The sequence below is a fragment of the Lissotriton vulgaris genome, chromosome 5 (genome assembly GCF_964263255.1).
Source record: "Lissotriton vulgaris chromosome 5, aLisVul1.2, whole genome shotgun sequence".
NCBI classification, from domain to species: domain Eukaryota; kingdom Metazoa; phylum Chordata; class Amphibia; order Caudata; family Salamandridae; genus Lissotriton; species Lissotriton vulgaris.
Window position 1 is genome coordinate 838,860,589 of NC_141693.1, and position 20,088 is coordinate 838,880,676.

The 20,088-nt window shown below is 43.6% G+C and overlaps 1 protein-coding gene across 1 annotated transcript in view; it reads right to left on the minus strand.

Moving 5' to 3' along the window:
- Nucleotides 1-20,088, minus strand: part of HELLS (helicase, lymphoid specific) — a 591,428-nt gene that overhangs the window by 268,621 nt on the left and 302,719 nt on the right. The window contains exon 17 of the mRNA XM_086922383.1: nucleotides 10,579-10,698. Within this exon, the coding sequence (XP_086778509.1) occupies nucleotides 10,579-10,698 (120 nt within the window). The remainder of the gene's footprint in view (nucleotides 1-10,578; nucleotides 10,699-20,088) is intronic.

Here is a 20,088-nt window from a genome sequence, read left to right on the forward strand (position 1 = left end):
TCTTACACTGAGTTTGCCGAAAGATCTGGCTCCTGACCTTGCTGACTGAGACCTGGGGAAAAACTTTTGCAGCGGTCTATTCGAGGTGCTATGGCTCCCCGTCTGTGACCAATCTGGGTGGGGTCCTTAAACGTGTTCAGGACGAACACGGACCGGAGGCGGCTGTTGAATTGGGCATGCGCCTGTGTGGCTCCTTTGATGTAGTTTGCAATCTGATCCTTGCGAATGTCAAGGGGGATGCAGTGAACTTTCAAGTTGCTAACGCATTAGCGTTGGTACCCGAAGCCGACCGACCGACAGTTAGCAAAGATTATTGTGAATGCTTACAAAATGGTGGGCCGCAATGCGAAGGGGGTTAAATCTTTTCCTGAAAAGGAGAAGAAACAGCCCCAGGGTCAGACATCGGAAACTAGTGGTCAACAAAAGTCCAAAAAACAGAATTGGCCTAAAAAGCAGAATCAGGGTAAGCAACAACAACAACAAACACAGGTTTCTGCTCCTGCGTCTCCATTGCCAGCGCAGTCGGAACGTGTTTATGATTTGCGCGACCGCGCGATGATTAAATCGCCTGAGAGGTTTCAGGCTTCTGACCAACGCTCTCCTCGTTCCTTTCAGGACTCATCGGCTCCGTCAACCGGTGGTGGAGGGGGCGGCAAGGGCCGGGGTGGCCAACAAGGACATGGTCAGCCCCGCCCGCGTACCAGTGGAGATCAGCAGGAAGGCTCTACGCCCAAGAGACCACAGTTTGCCACGAAGAAAGTCGCTGCCCTGACCGCGCATCGTTATGCCGAAGATAGTGAGAACGCGGCTTCGGAATCTGACGTGGGCTCTGACCTTGCTAGACAGCGCAGCAGAGATTACCATAGTGAGAGAGGCCCTCCGTCCACTGTTGAAGGTGACAGCGACTGACATTTATGTTGTGATAGAAACAGCAGATACGCATGTTGCTCCCCCTGAACAACTTTTTGAAATTGTCCTGTTAATTGAAGGTGACATGCAGCGAACTGTAAAAGGGGTATTTTGGGAAAATCTCTCGTCTACGTATGACATTTTGCTTTCGGAGGCTGACTGGCCCCCACCTTTTGTTCTCGCAGCTCCGCGAGGGGAGGAGGTAATCCTACCCAGCTTCGCGCACACTGTGCCGAGGGTGGAGGCGCTGCATTTTGCAGAACAGTGGGCTCTGGCGCTTGCGCCGGCTGTGTACCGCAATCAATGTGGCTGGGATAAATTGTCACCAAGCCATGAGATTCCTTTACGGTCACAGCCACAGCCTCAACCTCAATATCCCATACGGCGTGAAGCAAAAGCTTCAGTCGCAGCTATCCTTGAACAATTGGAATATCAAGGTGTAATTGAAATGTGTGTGTCACCGATGAATAACCCCCTTTTTACTGTGAACAAGCCGGACGGCTCATATCGTTTGGTTTTGGATTATAGGCATTTGAACTCGCATTGCCGTAACTGTGCAGTACAGAATACGCACGGCTCTGCGTTAGTGAATAGTCTTGAGCGTAAACGGTTCAAAACCACGCTTGACATTTCCAATGGTTTTTATGCACATAGATTAGACGGTCTAAGTTCCCAATGGACCAGTTTTACGTGCGCCGGTGTGCAAAAAATGTTTAAACGACTCCCAATGGGCTACAAGAACAGTCCTGGAGTTTTTTCCGCACGCATAGTCTCTTTTGGAGAGCTTCGACCCAGTTGCTTGTTCGTATGTGGATGACATTTATCTCACAGACGACGATCTTTGGGAGCATCTGTGTCGAGTAAATAGCATAATTTGTAACTTTGCTGACATGGGTTACAAATTTAACTTTGCAAAGTCGCACATTGCAGAGTACACGGTGTTGTTTCTAGGTTACGAGCTTAACCATGAAGGGAAGGGTTTAGCACCCCATTTCCTGGAGAAATGCGCACATTTGTGCTCTCCGACAACACTGAAAAAATTACAATCTCTTCTGGGCTTTCTAAATTTCGGGAGGACTTACATTCCGGAATATGCCCAGCGTATCAAGCCTTTGTATGCTTTGATACAACCACATTTTTCCAAATCATGCTGGCTGCCTGAGCATTCGGCCATTCTGCAGTCTTTGCAGGCTGATTTGCTCGCTTCTGAATACTTACAGACTCGTGATAACCAGACCAACCTGGTGATAAGAATTATCCCTGGGGCGGTGGGTTTCACGTACCTGACTTTTAATGAAGGAGATACAGTACCTATTGCTTACAAGTCACACTTGTACACTTCGGCTGAATTGCGTTTTTCCACTGTGGAGAAAGTTTTAACGGCTGTGCAGATGGCAATTCTAAAAGAACGTGCCCTGTCACAAGGAAAGCGCATGTTGGTTGTTACCCCGTGTCCTGCCTTAGAGGCGGTTACGAAAGCCAGTGTACCTAATTCCAAAGCTTTGCACCCTCGGTGGATTCAATGGGCTGCGTCCTTGACGTCCCAGGATGTCACGTTTATTTTTGACGCCACTTTACGGTCACAGGAGTATTTACAGTATGAATTTGTTCATCCTGCTCCATTAGCAATGCGGCCGTTGGAGGATTTCCATTGCATCATTTACACTGATGGTTCGGCGCAGGTTGCGCATGGCTCTAAACATGCCTACGTTTCCGCTTGCGCCATTGTGGTCGGTGCCATGGTGAACGATGAGTTCGAGTCTAGTGTCGTGCACACGCAGACGCTTGGTGACTGCACCGCACAATTAGCAGAGCTTCGGGCTCTGATGCTTGCATTAGAATACGCAGATCCTAGTGTGACGACTTTGATCGTAAGTGATTCTTACTACTGTGTCCAGTCTTACAATGAGAACTTGTTCTTTTGGATTCAGAATGATTTTCATGACTCCAAAGGTAGCACAATAAAACATAAAACGATCTGGGTCCGAGTGGCGGAACTTAAAGAGAAGCTGCCACTTGTGTTTGTGATTCATACTCTCGGTCATCAGCGCGTGGGGGTCCACGCTGTTGGCAACTCGCTTGCTGATGAAGCAGCGAAGTCAGCGGTATCAAAATACTTAGTTGCAGCAGTCACGAGGTCCAAAAGCAAAATAGATGATGACATCTTGGCAGCTATAGCTGCAACGGAGAAGGGAGGTAAATATCCTGCGGGATTCCCTTCTAAATAAACATACCACTTAAGTCCCGATAGGGTTCCTTATGTGAAAATCCCTGAAGTTGGCGAGCGTTTGGTTCCCAACTCGGATCGCAGAGCTGCTTTGATTACAGCGGCACATGAAGGTGTGGCGTCTGCGCATGCGGGCGTCTCGGCCACTGTAACTCAGGTACAACCGAGATTCTGGTGGCGGGGACTGTACAAACAGACGCGTGAATATGTTCTTCAATGTGACATTTGCCAGCAGATTAAACCTTCGACTGCTGCGCGTCCGCCTCAGACACAGTTGTACATCTCGAATAAACCGCTTGGTTGTGTTTATTTGGATCACTGCGGTCCATTTTCTTCTGATACTGCATATAAGTACATCTTAGTAGCAGTTGATTCATGCACACGCTTTGTGTGGGTATGGCCGCATCGGAGCGCTGATTCACGTACTGTCATTAAGGATTTGCGAGTCTTTGTGGGAATTTTTGCCTGTGGTACCTTCCATTCGGATCAGGGTCCGGCGTTTGCCTCTAAGGCATATAAGGATGCTATGGTTTCGATGGGGGTCCAAGTCAAATTTTCGAGTCCCTACAGACCTGAGAGTAATAGTGTAGTAGAACGAATGAACCGCGACTTAAAGCAATCTTTGACAGCTCGAGTTATAGGCACTGGCAGTAACTGGTTAGCCCACCTCATAGGCGTGCAGCGTGCGCTTAATAATCTCCCTAGAAGGTCTCTGGGTGGGCGGACCCCATACGAAATGCTCTTTGGTATCAAGATGTATGTACCTGACCTTGATGGGCCGGACTACAAGGCCCAGGCCGGGACCTTTGACGTAGATGAACATTGCAATGTTTTACAGAATCTACAAAAGACCAGAGACAGTCTTGCAAAGGAACATTTGCCCTCCACATCGGATGATGCGCTGCAGATCCTGGTAGTTGGCTGGCTACCCCAAGTTGGAGAACTGGTTCGAGAGAAAATCGATAACAAGAAAGAGTTTGGTCCCTCGTATCGAGCACCAGTTCGAGTCCTTGGAGTGAAGGGCACAAGAACAGTCATTTTACCACCACTTCCAGGTCGTAAGGAAAACAGATTTATTTCTATTGACAATGTCAAGACACACAGGGTGGCCGATTCTTCATAGCATGACACCGGCTGTATCCTGTCCTTCCATGGTGAGGCACTCTGTGCTGGCTATTACATCTGGTGCAGAACAGGAGGTGTCCCTCGAGATGCCTGCCATATCCAGTCCTTTATTAAATACTATTCCTGATACTAACATTGATGAGCTAAACTACACTTATCCTGCTGATTTAGCGATGCCTGATTTACAGACCCGTTTGGCAGGCCAGTCCAGATTCTCTTTTGACTCTGTTTCGGAAACTTCAAAGAAACCCACAAACATTGCAAGATATGCCACGTTGTTTAAAAAACATTTTTTAATTCCGCCTTGGACATACATTTGGTTAATCCTATTTTCATTCTATCTTTTTATGTCAATTGGTTTTGTGTTTTATTTTTTCCGCCTGATTGATGGTCACTACGTTAAAGAGAGAACAGGAATTCGGTACCTTAATGGAACATTGGCCCCTCTTTCCTCTTCACATTCTGCGCACAGACTGAAACGAAACTTAAATACAGTTAACATTACTGCTTGGCCTGTCCTTGATGGGATTGTGTGGGATGCGGTTAGATTTCAGATACACGGGCCTACTGAAGTGATTAATGTTCCAAATGTGCTTAGAGTAAACATGGGAGATGTGATTAAACAAAATGTACGTTCTGATGATTGGGATATTCAGGCCGTAGAAGCATTATTCTCGGATTTGAAGCATTATGCTGCCTTCGATGCTGAGGATCTGTATACAGATTCTATTAATTATGGTGATTTGTTTTGTTTTCAACACTATGGTAATCATTTTTTACATAAGACAAATTCCAGGAGGGTTGCTGTAAATTATACACAATGGGAACATTGCCCTGCTCCATTCAGTGGCAGTTCCAATACATTTCTGAAAAAATATACCTATTTTACAGACTTTGATCAGTCTAATCCCGAGTCATTTTTTTTTAAAATGACACAAAAACCCATTTCCAAAGTTAGACTTACCGATACAAAATTGCTGTATTCGAAGTCCTTTTTAGACAGATTGGCTGTAGATGGCTACGAGTTCTGGAAAGCAACAATTGACCTTAAATCGGTTTGGGGTACCAAAGATTGGCAGGTACAAGGCACTGAGGCTTTGCACCGTGCATGTCTCATCCCGAATCACATGTTGTTTTTAAATTCGACCATTTTGCAGACAACCTGCTTTGGATTGGCTACTTCTAAAAAATTAAATACACCGACCATCCCAGATTTAAATGAATATACAGGTTGGGGTAATTTCACTGGTTCCTCCATTCAAGAGTTGCAAACTCTTTTACACAATTCGTCCTTTAACATTTCCAGTTTGGATTCCAAGGGTTGGCTAGTATGGCAAAAGAGTGCTGATTCTTGCCAGCGCCGTTTTATGGGGTTGGCTGAGGGGTTCACAAAACTCAGGCCCGATCCACGTTTTGAAGACGACTATACGGTCACGACTTATTCTGTGGGGAAGCTGTGTCAAAATTGGTTACAACATTCCACTTTAGCTGCAGTTAAACTACATCTGTCTCAGTTACATGATAATGTGGATTTGAACGATTTTATAAAAGGCCCGGCTAAAGGTAGATCTAAATGATGGCTGTATGCGATTTACAATGAAATTTGGAAAGTTAACCAGGTTGAGGCTGCTAAACGCCTAAGAGCTATTGATCAAGCTAATTTAGAAAAAGTGCTTGCAGTAGTTGATAATAGCATTAACACACTTTCTTCCCGAATTTACACGTTGAATAATATTGTGTCTTCAGTTGTTGACATTGTACATGATGAAGTGTCCGTGTTATATCATGGTCAAAATCAGTTGCGTTCTGTGATGCAATTCGCATGGACGCTACAGACTCTTAAGTCTGGTCGAGTGCCATGGACTTTTATGAACGTATCATCATTATTTGCCCCGTTTAATCTGACTGAAAAACAGCGCATGTTGTCAATGAGAGATGCTACATTTTCTATGTTACATATTGAAAAATTAGAATCCCTGCCATTTTCGGTGGCTGAAGTGACTGCAGCAACATGGCTTATTCATGGTGTTATAACATTACCTTTTGCTTTGTATAAATTTACAAATTGTATGAAATATATAGCCATTGGGCGATATGAACCATTAGGCAGCGCTTTCCTCCATGAGACATGGTCTTTAGCATACACTTACAGATGCCTTAAGGAGGGGAATGAAGTGAATCTGAATGGTGAAGAATGTACACAGTCGCCTGACCGCTCACTTATTTGCAGACACATCCAGTTGCATGGTTCTTGTAATCAGGACAAACCAAATTTGGCCTGTGTTTTGAAAGGGACACCAGTTCCTGCAATAGTTCCCACGTTCACGTTGTTGTCCAACGGTAGTTATTTACTTTTGAATAACGAGTTTTGTTGTGGGTTAGAGGCCGGTATTGCATATGTGGTTACCGTGTCAGAGAGAGTGATTTGCTGCAAGAATGTGTTGTATCCACCCACGCATGGGAATTCAGAAGTTTTAATTTGGCCAAGAATACCAACCTTGAGAGCCGAGTTCAATGGTTTAGGCCGTATAAGAGCCCTTTTGTCTCAAAAACAGGTGGCCCTGAGCTCTGCCCGCGAAACTTATGTCCTTCACATAGCAAACACACGCACAGAAGTACAAGCGCTTTTAAGTACTGATTTGCCGTTTCATTTTTGCGAGCTGGTTCATCAAATCTTTAATGCCTCCTCCACAACAAGCCTGGCTCATTTTTTAAAAATGGTTAGCAGTGGTCTCGTGACTACGTTTGAAAAAGTATTTGGTATTATCCCTGCGTTCTTTCATTCTATATTCGCTAGCCTGTTTGGCGGATTTCCTGTTTTGCTGGCTTTGGCTGCAGGCGTTCTGGTGATATTTTATTTCATAAAACATGGATGCCCGTCATGCGCAAGGAAACGCACAGCCCCTACTGATGCAGTTTCGCAACCGGATGCTTGATTATTATGGATCCCTGCCGCTTGCGACCTTAAGCACGGCTTTTGGATTATCCTTCAGATTTTCCTATTTCACCTGTGTCCAGCCTGTGTTTCATTGCCTGAGCTGTGATTTCGACTGGGCCATTGATTTGTGTCTGTTTACCGACTTCTCCTGACATCAACTTTGATCAGCTGATGTCCCCCGTAGTGGCTCATGAGTTGATCTGTTCTGGCGAAAGGGTTATGGCTGTGGCAGCGATGCATGGACTAATGGGTCAGTGGGACATATTCGCGGCGGCGCATGACTTTCTGGCACAGAGCGTTCGAGAACCCACTGAGTTGTCCTCTGATGTTGCTAGAGGATTCGGTGCTGGAGGAGCACGTATGTTCTTTCCCATTACTTAATTGGATGGCTGAACTGTTTTCAGATGATGACAGTGATTTCATGTTGGAAGCTGTTGCTACATATTTTGCATATTCATTCAACGAGGAATGACTCTGAATACTTCCATCATTATGGCACGTGACTTTTTAGTAATTCTGAATGGTGCCAGTTTCAATACGAACATTTGATTTTTTCATATGTTCTAGGCCTGTTATTAAAAGTTAAGCCTCGAGTTAGTCTTTTTATACTTTGTGTGGCCACTTTAGGCATTCATACATATAATCTTGTGTTTTTGATTTTTACATACATTTACATACATTTAGCTTGGCTCAATATCATTGAACTCTGCTTTCATGTCTTGCCTCTCATATAGTATTGGCTTATATTTTTGTCTTTTAACCGTCCTCGGATCATTGGGGGGGTGTCATATGGTTATTACGTTTCTATATATTGTGTTAAGTTAGCATGTGCTTATTAAATGTTTAAACGCCATATTTTCTTTCTGCTTCAGGTGCACACGACACCTAATTGTTATTACAGCTTTTAACCTAGACGAAAGATGTGATTTATTTGAGAATAATATATTATTGTACTGGTATCAGTCGTGCCTGGAACACTTGGTACAACTGTCTGCACACTGAGAACTGCACACTAACACAAGGTTGCTGCAGGCCTGATCCTCGCACTAAGTTAGTCATAACACAAATAATGTTTGTGCCAACTTTGGGCTTTACGTGAGTTCAAGATACAGTTACAGGGAATGAGAAAACACACTTGATGCTGGACATGCTGAGAGCTGGTAGCTGTTGATGTGATCTCCTCCTACTGAGAATTTGAGGTATGGGTCCGCCCAGCTAAGAGCCCAGATAAGACCTTCTTAGATATAATATAATATGCTAATTAGGGTGCGCGAAATATAGGTGATACAGAATTCTATAGATTTTTGCATCATAATATGTTATCACCATTTGCTTACTATGGATTAGTGACTATGCTGCTGACTCTGATTTTTATAATATGTATGTTGATATTATACAAGATACTGCGTTTGAGAATGCTGCATTGAAAAATAAACATTTCAAACTAGCACGTGTTTTCATTGCCTCCCAGTTTCGGTTTGTAATGATAATATAACGAAAGAGTGTTCATGTGTTCCACGATACCTGAGGTATTCTAAGTTCATGTTCTGGATTGTCTAAGACATTGGGAAGTATATACTACCGATGCGATACTGTAGCTAGCTAGGTAAGGGGATTTCTGAAACATAGGTGAGTTGTGGGTCACCCTGGCTCACCCAGGTTCTAGATCTCTGTGCACAGTTCTGTGAGAGAACGGAAACCCTGCGACACCCCCCCCCCCCTCGCCAACCCCTGGGTCCGAGTGACAACTCTGGAAGAGAAGGATCTGCAGGGGACATTTGGTAAGGCCTGCTGCTCCCTGCCTGCTCCTATTGGGCTTGGGGCTTGTGCTGCTTCTGCGTGCCCCTCCGGCAGGGGGCCTACGACGAACTTACATGCTTTAGAGAGGAGGTAAGGAGTGGGGGTGCTGTGGCATCTGGGTTGGGGTGGCGGGTGCCCTGGTCAGTACGGCTTCCTTCCTTTCGCCTCGCCTCCTCCCACTCTCCCGGTGCATCCCCTGTGCCCTGAGGACGAGGAGAGCTGGCCTGGCTGGACCTCTCCTTCCCTGGCCTGGCTATGCCTGCTGCGCTTGTGATCACCTGTCGTTTCAGCCCCGGATCTGGTGCTATCCCTGCAGACGCTGGGTATGTACCGGAGCGGAGTCCAACTGGGGGGGGTTCTTGAGCGCCTGGTCCTCCCCGAGGGCAGAAAATTGGTCCTCACCACCCAAACCAAAATGGACCGCTTCACCACCCCAGAGGGGGAGCTACGGGGGAGGGGGGAGGGGGGAGGGGCCCGACAGGAGGCTCATCCATCCACTGAACTGGCTACCATCCTCCAGGCCATCCACACATCCCAAACCTCGGTGGAGGGCAAAATTGCAGAAGAGTAGATATGACTCATCAGGAAAGACCTTCGCAATACAAACGCCTGGATTAAAGACTGAGTCCAGGATCATCTCTGTGGGGGATGACGTGCAGCAACTTAAGTGGAGCTAAATGAGGTATTGGGCTGAGAGGTCCCTCACGACCCACGTCACTCCTTGCTGGGGATCACTGATGGGTCCAGGCATGATTAGCTGTTTTTCAACACAACTATGACGGTGGCCAAGCAGGACATTGCGGCGGCCTGATTAAGCCCAGATCCTCCTACCCTGGAGAGGTGGCGAAGAGGGGTGGACTGGTGTGCGACCCAAGAAAAAGCCATGTACAAAGCTAAGGGGCGTGACAAGAAATTTCGTAAAGTGTGGGGGAAATGGTTGAGGGCTGTGGAGGGTCCTGATTAATCTGACTCCAGTTTAGCCTAGGTAATTTTATGGGGATCGTGATTTGGAGGGGGTACAGTGCTTGTGCGAATTAACTTATACCTGTGATTTCCGAGTATTGGCTGAATTGTTTACATGTTTTTAAAATCAATAAAAATTTGTTATTAAAAAAAAGTCTCACTCTGCGATACCAGTGAGCTATATGCTTCATTGCAACCACCTGCATCTCGTCCTCTGGATATCTGGTAACCCGTCATATATACTAGCCACAACGGGGAATGGGTTGTCCGGACGGATGAACTGGTCTTAGGCTTCGTGTTACACATGCATTGAACTTTTTCCTGACTGGATATACATTTGAACATAGTGTGTTTTCTCTCTTGGGTCTGATATAGATGTTGTGGACATACAAGTCATTATATGATGATTGATGCACTTAATACTGGATACACTAACTTGTATGCATAGAACGTCAATTCTGCCATTCCTTACAATGAAGTAAACTTGTGTTTTTGCTACATGTCATTGAATATAAAAAATGTGGTACTGTTTTTAAGTTTAAAAAATGGTCACATTAAAAAATCTAAATCTCAATGTCTATGTTGCCAACATCCAGAATACACAAGGTATACTTACGTTTTCCTCCCTCTCTGCATAGCTCATGCTCCCATCTAGCCGGCTGAATTTGTGTTTCCTCAGAAAACAAAAGTCCAACAAAATATCCAACATCTGAGTCATTTGGGAAAATATCAACACCTATGTTGTAAAAAAAACAGAAAATATTTGAGCCCCCTACAAGGAAAGATAATCAACTGCAGAAATGCTGGTGTCCCAATTAATCCTAGTGAGTACTGGGACTGGAAAAGAGGCAACATTGACAATTTTAAAACCATTAGACTTTCTATCTTGATGGACTAATTCAATATAATCATACCACCACGAACACTACTCCTAACTAAGCCAAAAATCTCAGACAGGAACTTGCCCGACAGCATAAACCATTACGTAGTACAGCAACTGCTTTTCACACAAATCAATCTTTGAATGCACAGCCCACACTAAAAGTAAACCATACAACCTAAAGCCACTCCAATGCAATAGAGGCTTCACCGTACCACAACACTCACCATAGGACAAATGGTTAAATATATGCAAAAAATAGACCGACCACTGGATGCCACACAAGCATTTTTTTATTTCAAAGTACTTTCAGTTTTAAGGGTATAGAAATGAAAAAGATAAAAAGAGGGGTAACATTTGTTAAGAGGGTAATGCTTGTAGTTTATGAACACATCCATAAGTAGAGCAAAATGTAATCAAAATGTGTAGCCAGATCTATAGCAGAAAAGTGGGTTCTGAAGCATTAGTGATCAAAGATTAAGAGATGAGAGAAGACGGGGAAGGGGTGGGAAAGAAAAGCAAGCCCAAGAGAGGTAAGGGGTATTATTGCGGAAATTAAAGGTCTTTTGGGTGCGGAGCCAAAAGCCTTCGCAAATGGAGATTTTCGGCCTACGGCCCAGGATCGAAAAATAAGATGGGAGAAAATTGTCCCCGCGCTATTTTTAACGGAGTTATTTACTGAGGTCAAAGAGGAAATTAAGCATTGCTTAAATGTACATAGCAAGTCCACAGAAGCACTAGAGGTTTAAGACACATTAAGCTAATTGGTAAAAAGATCAAGGCAGGTACTAAGGAGGTCAAGTGGTTTCATGCTGATTGCTCCAAAACCCACAAAGCCCTTATGGTTGCATTAAAAAGTGTACCTAGAGATCCTGCCCTGATTAAAACCTAAGAAAAGCGGATGATTCAGCCTTAAAAATCAAGGAAGGCTGCTTTAAGGGAGCAGTCATGGGACGATCTAACACAGGCGAGGACTGAAGCAGATAGTCCAAAATTTTGGATTGTAGTAAACAGCTTCTTTTTTAAAGATAATATCAAGACAAAAGTAGTGTGTGTAATCCCAGCCGACCGGAGGGTTAGCCATTTTTAACAAATAAATGCAGAGGGGGTGACTGAACAAATAGGCCCTTCTTGGGTACCGAGTGCTCTACCACTCTATTTAGTGCTTGGTGTGAAAGAGGTTCAAAAAGCGATTGAGGATAATATGTCGGCCCGAAAAGCCACTGGTCCCGATGGGATACTTGTGGACTTCTATGTCAGACCTGGGTATATGGGCGAAAATTATAACCAGAGTGTTCAATGCGGCCATAAGGGTAGGTCAACCTCACTCACGGTCAACGGCAGCGATTTTGCCAATTTTCTAAAAAGTTGCTAGGGAAGACCTGGGCTGTTATAGTCCAATGTCTTTGTTGGACTCTGTAGCAAAAATAATGGGCAAAGAAGTTTTAGAGTGCCTAACCACCTGGTTGGAAGAAAAGGAAGTCCTATCAGAATTACTATTTGGTTTTCCCAAGGGCAGGGGTACAGTGGAACAATGTATGAACCTACTCATGATCACCCGTAAATATACTCTAGCCAACAAAGGACATCTGTCTTTGTCTTTTATGGATTTTACGTCTGCTTTTGACAGGGTAAATAGGTCTAAGTTATGAGATTTGTTGGTAGAAATAGGGATGATGGGACCAGTGCAAGAACCTTACTAAATTCCTATCTTAATTAGACCGTCTCTGTAAGGTATAATGAGGATGGCTCCCCATCTAATGCCTGGCAGCTAAAAATAGGAGTGAGGCAGGGGTGAATTCTTGCCCCGGTTTTATTTACACTTAACATAAATAGGTTTGGGGCACTGCTGTCAAACTCATGTCTAGACATTTAGAGTAGTTTCTAAATTAATCCCAGCACTTTTATACGCGGGTGATGCAGTTTTAATTGCCAGGACCCGGATTTCTTTGGAATCTTTAGTTAACACTTATTGATTTTATGGTAGCTCTGGACATTGCGGTCAATTTGACTAAATCTCAATGTGAATTGGTTACCAAAAAAGAGGGAATAAATCCCTTCCTTGTAAAGGAGAAGTGCTAACCAATGTGCCCACATATCCTTATTTGGGTGTGTTCTTTGTTGAAAAGGGCACCTGGGTAGCACAGCGTGCTCTAAAAAAAAAAAAAACACCTTGGAAAGAGCAGCTGGAGCCTCACTGGACTTCACTAGAAAATTAGGGAGCAAACCCATACAACCACTGCTCAAAATATACAATGAGAAATGCGTCGCTATGACAGTGTATGGTAGTGTGGTTTGGGGTTACAAGGATTGCAATAAACTTCAAGGAGTAGAAAATAAACATTTACGTAAACTCCTAGCTGCTCCCTCTAGCATTCCAGCTTTGATTATACATGAGGAACTAAGGCAGGGCTACTTGAAAGACAATATTGCTGTAGCACCCCTGATATGGTGGCTAAAAATTTCATCCAGAGAAAAGCTAAACCAAACTATCTTAGAGGACTGTATGCGATTAGATAAAGCTGCAGAAATTCCTTGGTTAAACTATTTCACAGCAGCTTTCAGCTCTTGGACAACCAGAGCCATTTAATCAACCTAGAAAGATGCATCCTGAAGCTGTGAAAACCTTAAAAACACAATTCTTAACGAGGAGACAGTTGTATAGAGAAGCAAATGAACTTAAACCTACATGTAGATATTTTACGATTATAAGTCTGGAATTTTAACTCCACCCTTTTGGTCTTTTGTTAACAATCTGCATCATCGCTTTCTTTTATCTAGATTTAATTGTATACACGGGCACCAACTGTACCCAAAGGTTTTTCAAAGTTAGACTCCTTACAACCACGTGCATGTGATAATTTTTCTGAGTAAGACAATGCACTTTGTTCTTTTGTGGTTTTTATACTGAGCTGCGAGCTGAATACATCCTACCACTTAAGAGATTGCTATTTTGCACAAGTAAGGCCAGCATTGATCTACCTACAAATGCTTTCTTCCCCACTTGTTCGTTATGGGGTCGCATGTTTATCAGCGGCAATTAGTAAGAAATAATCTGGTGCGTTAACAATAATAACCAGGGTAGTTAGAATGTCTTTGTGAATAGATTTTAACCCAGTGTAGTTTTAAATTCAAAATGTATGCGTTTTATGTAAAAATTACTTTTAAGGCCAGAACATGGCCGAATAAAGTTTTACTTAACTTGGCAGGGGTATAGGAAAAGTGATGCCATGGGTAATTCGATGATATTGATGTGATGTTAGGTATTACAGTTATCAGAGAAGAGAGGCGGATTAGCCTAATCTTAGAGATTTGAAACACAAGCATAAAGTATTTTCCAAACAGCTGTGTATCACCCTTCAGTACTTCAGAACATATGTGAACTCTACTAATCACATTGGAATGCATATCACTGGAGACCCTTAAACCCGTATATGCATGAACAAATCACTACCCCTCACATTCACATAACAAAATGGTTACCTACCCCTAGCTGTAGTTTTTCAGCTTGAAGAGTTTTCTGGATTCACTTACTGTGCTTTACTTCGCCATCTAGTAATTTGGGCCAGAAGGTCATCCCGTTTTTTTATGGGCTCTGTCATTGACCACTATTTAGTGAGATGTCTGCTCACTTTGATGTCAGACATGCACCCAGAAGTTCCTGTGCATGGTCACCATCTACAGATGTTCTTTTTTTTTACTTGGCGACTTGTATGTACTTGAATTTTCTCTTTTGATTTAATGTGGACTTTGCCTTTTCACCCCATCTCATTTTAGAGGAGACAGGCAGGTCACTTATGAAACCAGAAAACTCAAGCTGCAAAATTAATCCTACTGTTAAGTAACCATTTTGATTTGCAGCGTGAATCTTTTCTGGATTCAGATGCTGAGAACTGATTTTGTAGTAGAACAACAATGGTTCGGGGTGGCCTACAAGGTCCTGAACAATAGGTTTTAATCTAGTGATGAATCAATCTTTTGGAGCAAAATATGTAGGATAACATGTGAAAAATATATTTATTTCATATTTGCACATGTGAGGGTACATTCAGGTGCTCACATAAGTGACCGGGTGCATAACGTGACTTAAGTGAACAAAGTGGGAAAATACGAAATGTCACATAAAACAACAAGGTGTATTCCACAGAGCTATGTACAATGGGCCGGTAGAATTCCTTGGGTGGGTCGACGACGTTTCGATCTTTAATAATTTAAGATCAGGACAAGGTGAGCTTTCCTGAAACACAGTGGCGTGTGGGGCTCCGCCTTGGAATTGGTCCAGGATCAATATTGTTCACAAACTTCGCTGTTGGGTCCAAGTACAAATATCATCAATCACTCTGGATCCCGCCGAGAGTTAATCACCGTGGTCCGCGGCTTGAACGGGGATCTGTCTAGCTGCCTCGTTGCTCGTGTGTTCAGTCTGGGGAGAACGGATTTTGTAGCATTATCTGGCTCCATCCGGAGATTGGGTTGACATCTGCTTTAACTTGCAAACTTATGTTTCAATATTCTTTGTCCAACCTGTGCTTTGCTTTGTCTCTAGATGTCCACACAGTAATACTCGTTAAGTTGTGTATTGAGGACCTTGCAGCTGCCATACAGCTATATCATTGGACACCTTTACTAGGAACGCCTGGGTTGCTCCTTTTTTCCACTCTTATGAGCGCAATTGGTTTAGAGTCTAGCAGATTCCAGCTGTTGTGAAGCTGATTTGAATTGGTTAATAATGCTCAGTTATCTGCTTGGGCAAAGGATACAAAGAGCGGAATTCCCTTTGATAGGTCTTAGTTTCCAGGAGGTGGTACACAACAGCCCTTCGTACACCTAGTGTTTGTAGGGCTCTTTCAGCGTACATCTTTGGCTCTTGTGAGAAAGCCTGAAGCTGTATAGTTTGAATAATATCGAAGTGTGTCAGCCCTTTAGATAGAAACAGAGGGCCAGTCCTCAAGACAACTATTCTTATGAATCTGTAAGTAATGTTTTTATATTGGCAAATTACTTGGAGATCACAGACTATGTAGTACGGTGATAGGGGTTAGAAAGGCTGTCTATAAAGATAGGAATTTGAGTTCAGACTTTTACATGGGCTCAAAAAACCCTTTATTTGTTGGAGGAGCACTGTATTTAAGTTCCAAACTGGTGTGAAGGTACAGCCTTGGCAGGGCCACCCTTTTTGCTCCTTCTAGGAATCATTTACAAACTGGTATGGTAACAATATATCCCTGTGAGTACTCGATTGTAAGCCGCAATGGTGGCCAGGTGAACCTTAAATGACGCATACATTAAGATGTTATCTAGTAAGGAGGATTTAGTGATGGATGAAGGCACTTTAGACCAGTGGCTCGCCAAGAAACAGCTCTCAAAGTTGAGTTCAGATAGCCTAGTATTGCTCACCCAAGATATAACAAGGGGCAAAATCCTCACTGCCCTTCATAAAGACAAGAAAGGGAAAGCTGCTAGGCCGGAAGCAATCGCTAATGAGATTTAGGTTTTACTGACAGACAAAGTTATCCCTATCTGGTTGAAGCTACTTAATGAAATTCTGAGAGGTATCTCCTCTTCAACAGATTCATGGAGTGACTCATTTCGCTAATCTTGAAGCCCGGGAAGGATCCAACTCCGAGCCAGTCTTATCGGCCAATATCATTATTGAACTGCGACAACAAGATGTTCGCTGGGTTACTAAATGCCTGTCTCTAAGATAGTGGGACCGATAATTGATGAATATCAAAAGGGTTTCCTTCCAGGGAGGCAGATGAAGGATCTGGTTACAGTCTAATTGGTTCATTAGACCTAGCAACAGCGCATGGCGCTCCACTCTCAATCATCACCTTCAGTGCGGCAGAAGCCTTTGGGTTAACTAGCACTACCTGTTTAGAGTATTGAAGGCTTTTGGTTTCGATGAGCCTTCACAGAGGGCCTTAATAAAATCTCTAAAGCCGCCCCCCTCCTTTCCCTCCTGTCCAGCTGAAGTACTTACCATGCAGCGGCCAAGCTGTGGTTTGACTGCTGTTCTTGTTTGGGTTTATCCTACTACATTGAATGGCTCCCCGTGTGAGACTCTCCAGGAACACCAGAGTGCTTCTTGGACGCTTTAGTTCAGCCATCAAAGAGGCAGGTGTTGCACGCTGGATGGATATAGTAGACTGAAATGTTTATCATGGGATACCTGGAAAAATGTAACCAGCGGTGCATTATCCAAATTCAAATATCAAATTTTAATGTGATGTAAGAACCAACAGAGGCACCCCCCTGGAGGAGAACTTAATGAAGGACGATTTGCAAGATCAAAATCCGAAAAATATGGAATTAGCACTTTGGTGCAATTATCTCCTTGAGGTAGCAGACAGAAAGTTGGAATATCCTTACTTGGTCTGGGAGAAATATGTGCCTAATGAGGAGGTGAAAAACGTATGCCAAGTATCTTTAGACATGCTTTACCCGTTGATCAAATCTGCTGCACTAAGGATAAACCACTTTCACACTCCACAGGTTATACTGGTACCCACTTAAACTCTACAAAGTAAGGGACAGTGAAGGAGCAAAATGTACGAGATGTGGTGCCCTGACGGCGGATGACATCCACATGTTCGCCACATGTCCCCTGTGAAAGCAGTTCTGGGGCAAAGTGGGTAAGACCTTGTTAGACTTCCTGGGTAAAGATGTAGAGGTAAGCCGGTCTGTAATTTTATTTGGTATTGTCTTGTTGCCTGATGGAGTGGAAGGCCTTTCAGGTTTGCAGAAAAAACTAGTGTTTTATGTGATCTCCTTGGAAAGAAAATAGATCTGTAAGAACTGGGCCAGGCGGCACCTCCTATAAGAAGAGGTTGGTAGAATTCAGAAAGATTTTAGGGATTTAGATCAAAAATGTAATACCTATAGGGAAAGAACTGAGCTTGGGCTATTCTGGAAGCTCTTCGAGATCCTGAATAGTGGGGGCTGGTTGGAATAATGAGTCGAATGATTATACCTTTCGGTCAGCTCATGATGGGTTGTGCGTGTAGGCACTAGTAAGAACATCAGCTGAGACTGGACCCCCTAGTTATGAGCAGCAAGAGCAGACTAGACTGAGTGCTTATTCTACGGAGGTTATAGCAGGACATTAAAAAAATGATGTTATCCACCAAGTGAGATAGGTACGTTAGTTCAGTGGTTCTCGCAGTTCGATTGTCGATGAAACCTTGTGTTTTGCAACTGTGGATATATCGGTTCCACTTTGCGCTGTGACGCTTGCGTGTGCCTGTTTTTCTGGCCTCCTTGAGGATATCAATGTTTCTGTGTGGGAGAGAGAGGCGTCTAAAACCTACTTACTTAGGACCCAGACCACTAGGGAGGAAGTGGCTGTTTGTGTGGCAGACCTGTCCCCCTTGCATGGTCAGTAGGTCCTGCTCTCCTGGGAAGCCTATATTTGCTCCTTGAAAGATTTCCAATAGCTTTGGAAACCAAGCCTGTTTGGCCCGCTGTTGGGTTATCAGAATAAGGGTCATGCCGAGGGCCTGACTAGTCCATTAGTATTTCCATATGTCCTGAGCTAGTTTAGACAACAGTTAAGACTTTGTTCCTCTGTTTGTTGATGAAGAACATTTTAGTGGTATTGTCAGTTTGGATCAGTACAGCATGCCCTTCACTGGTGTTTGGAAGGCCTCCAGGGCAAGAAACACAGACTTGTGTTCTAAGAAATGTTTGTGTTTGACTGCCTCTGCCGGCCCCATAGGCATCTGATATTGCAGTTCTGCACGATTTCCCCCATTCTTTGTGGGATGCATCCATGGAAATTGTCAATGTTTGAGTTTGTTTTATAGAACTTCCTATGGTAACATGCTCTGTTCACCACTTTATCTCCTCCTGCGTCCTTTCTGGACAACGACTAGATTTACCCAACTCCTGGTGCTTTGTAACCATTTGTTGTTCAACCATTCCTGGATGGGTAGCATGTGTAGCCAGGCTTGCGGTATGGGTGGAATGCAAGATGCAATCATACCAATAAGTTTTATTATTGTCCTCTCCATCAGTCTGCCCCTTCTGGTTTAGACTAGCTTTGTCTGCTAGTGCCTTGATTCTTTTGGATAGTGGGTTGGCCCTTGCTGTTCGTGAATTTAGTGGCTCTTCCAAGAACACCTTCTCTTGTTCTGAAGTGGAGAGGATGTCTCTAGGCTAGCCAGGAATCTTAGTCTGTCTATTGTCTGTCACAGTTTCTAGGATCATGCAGACGTTGGCATTTTTAACTCTTACCAGCCAGTCTTCTAGGCAGATGTGTATGCCCTGCCTCAGGTGTTGCAAATGCAAAAAGAAAAATTGATGGACAGAATGCAGAACAATGTCATACATTCACCCCAGTATAGAGATCTGGGCCTAAATCCATTGTTTTTTGCTCACCATACCATTCCAGTTTGGACCCAGCCATATGCAAATCAGTTTTGACCCTGCGCCCAATGGGAACAGTCCAGCCCAAACTGCCAGGCCCTCCCTGGACTGGAAACAAGCATCATAGGACCGGTTTCGGGCTTTTAGGTGTGTGGCACGGCAACTTATGCTAGGCATTCCGTTAAAACCCTATGGTGCCGGATTTTATGCATAAAGGTATAGTATATAATTGAACTGGTAGAGAACCTGGCTTATGTTAAACTAGGTTTTACCCGTGTTTGCGATTCATTGGGATGTGGGTAGGCATCCTTTAGGTCTATTGTGTCCATGTAATCTTCTATTTAAAAAGGGATGCGACTTCTTTTAACATTGTCATTTTTAAACATTGAGTCTAGGATTGGTCTCAAGTATTGAACTTCACAAGTAAGAGGAGTGTACCTCTTAAGACTTCTATAGGGGGACTATTTCTATGGTTTGTTTATTGTGCTTTTACTTCTTTTCGTAGTTGGAGTAACTCTACCCTGGAGTGGGACCTCTCCCTTGGTGGTACCAAAGAGGGTTTCGTTTGCTTAGTGCAGTAGCCAGGCTTTATCATGTTAGTATCCATTTGTCAGAGTGATTTGTTGTATACCTGTGTATTTACTTTCTGAGCATTGTCTCATCTGCACTATATTGTATATATTTCACATTGTTCCTTCAAAGCAAATTAAGGATTTGTGGAAACCAAGAGAAGTGTCTTGTAGTTATTTTTGACATTGTCCAGTAAGACTTGAATAATTTAATTACATTGTATACCTCAGAAGCATATGATAGGCATTAAAAAAGGAGTCTAACGGGACACATTGTTAAATTATAATGCACTCTTGTTTAGGTATACAG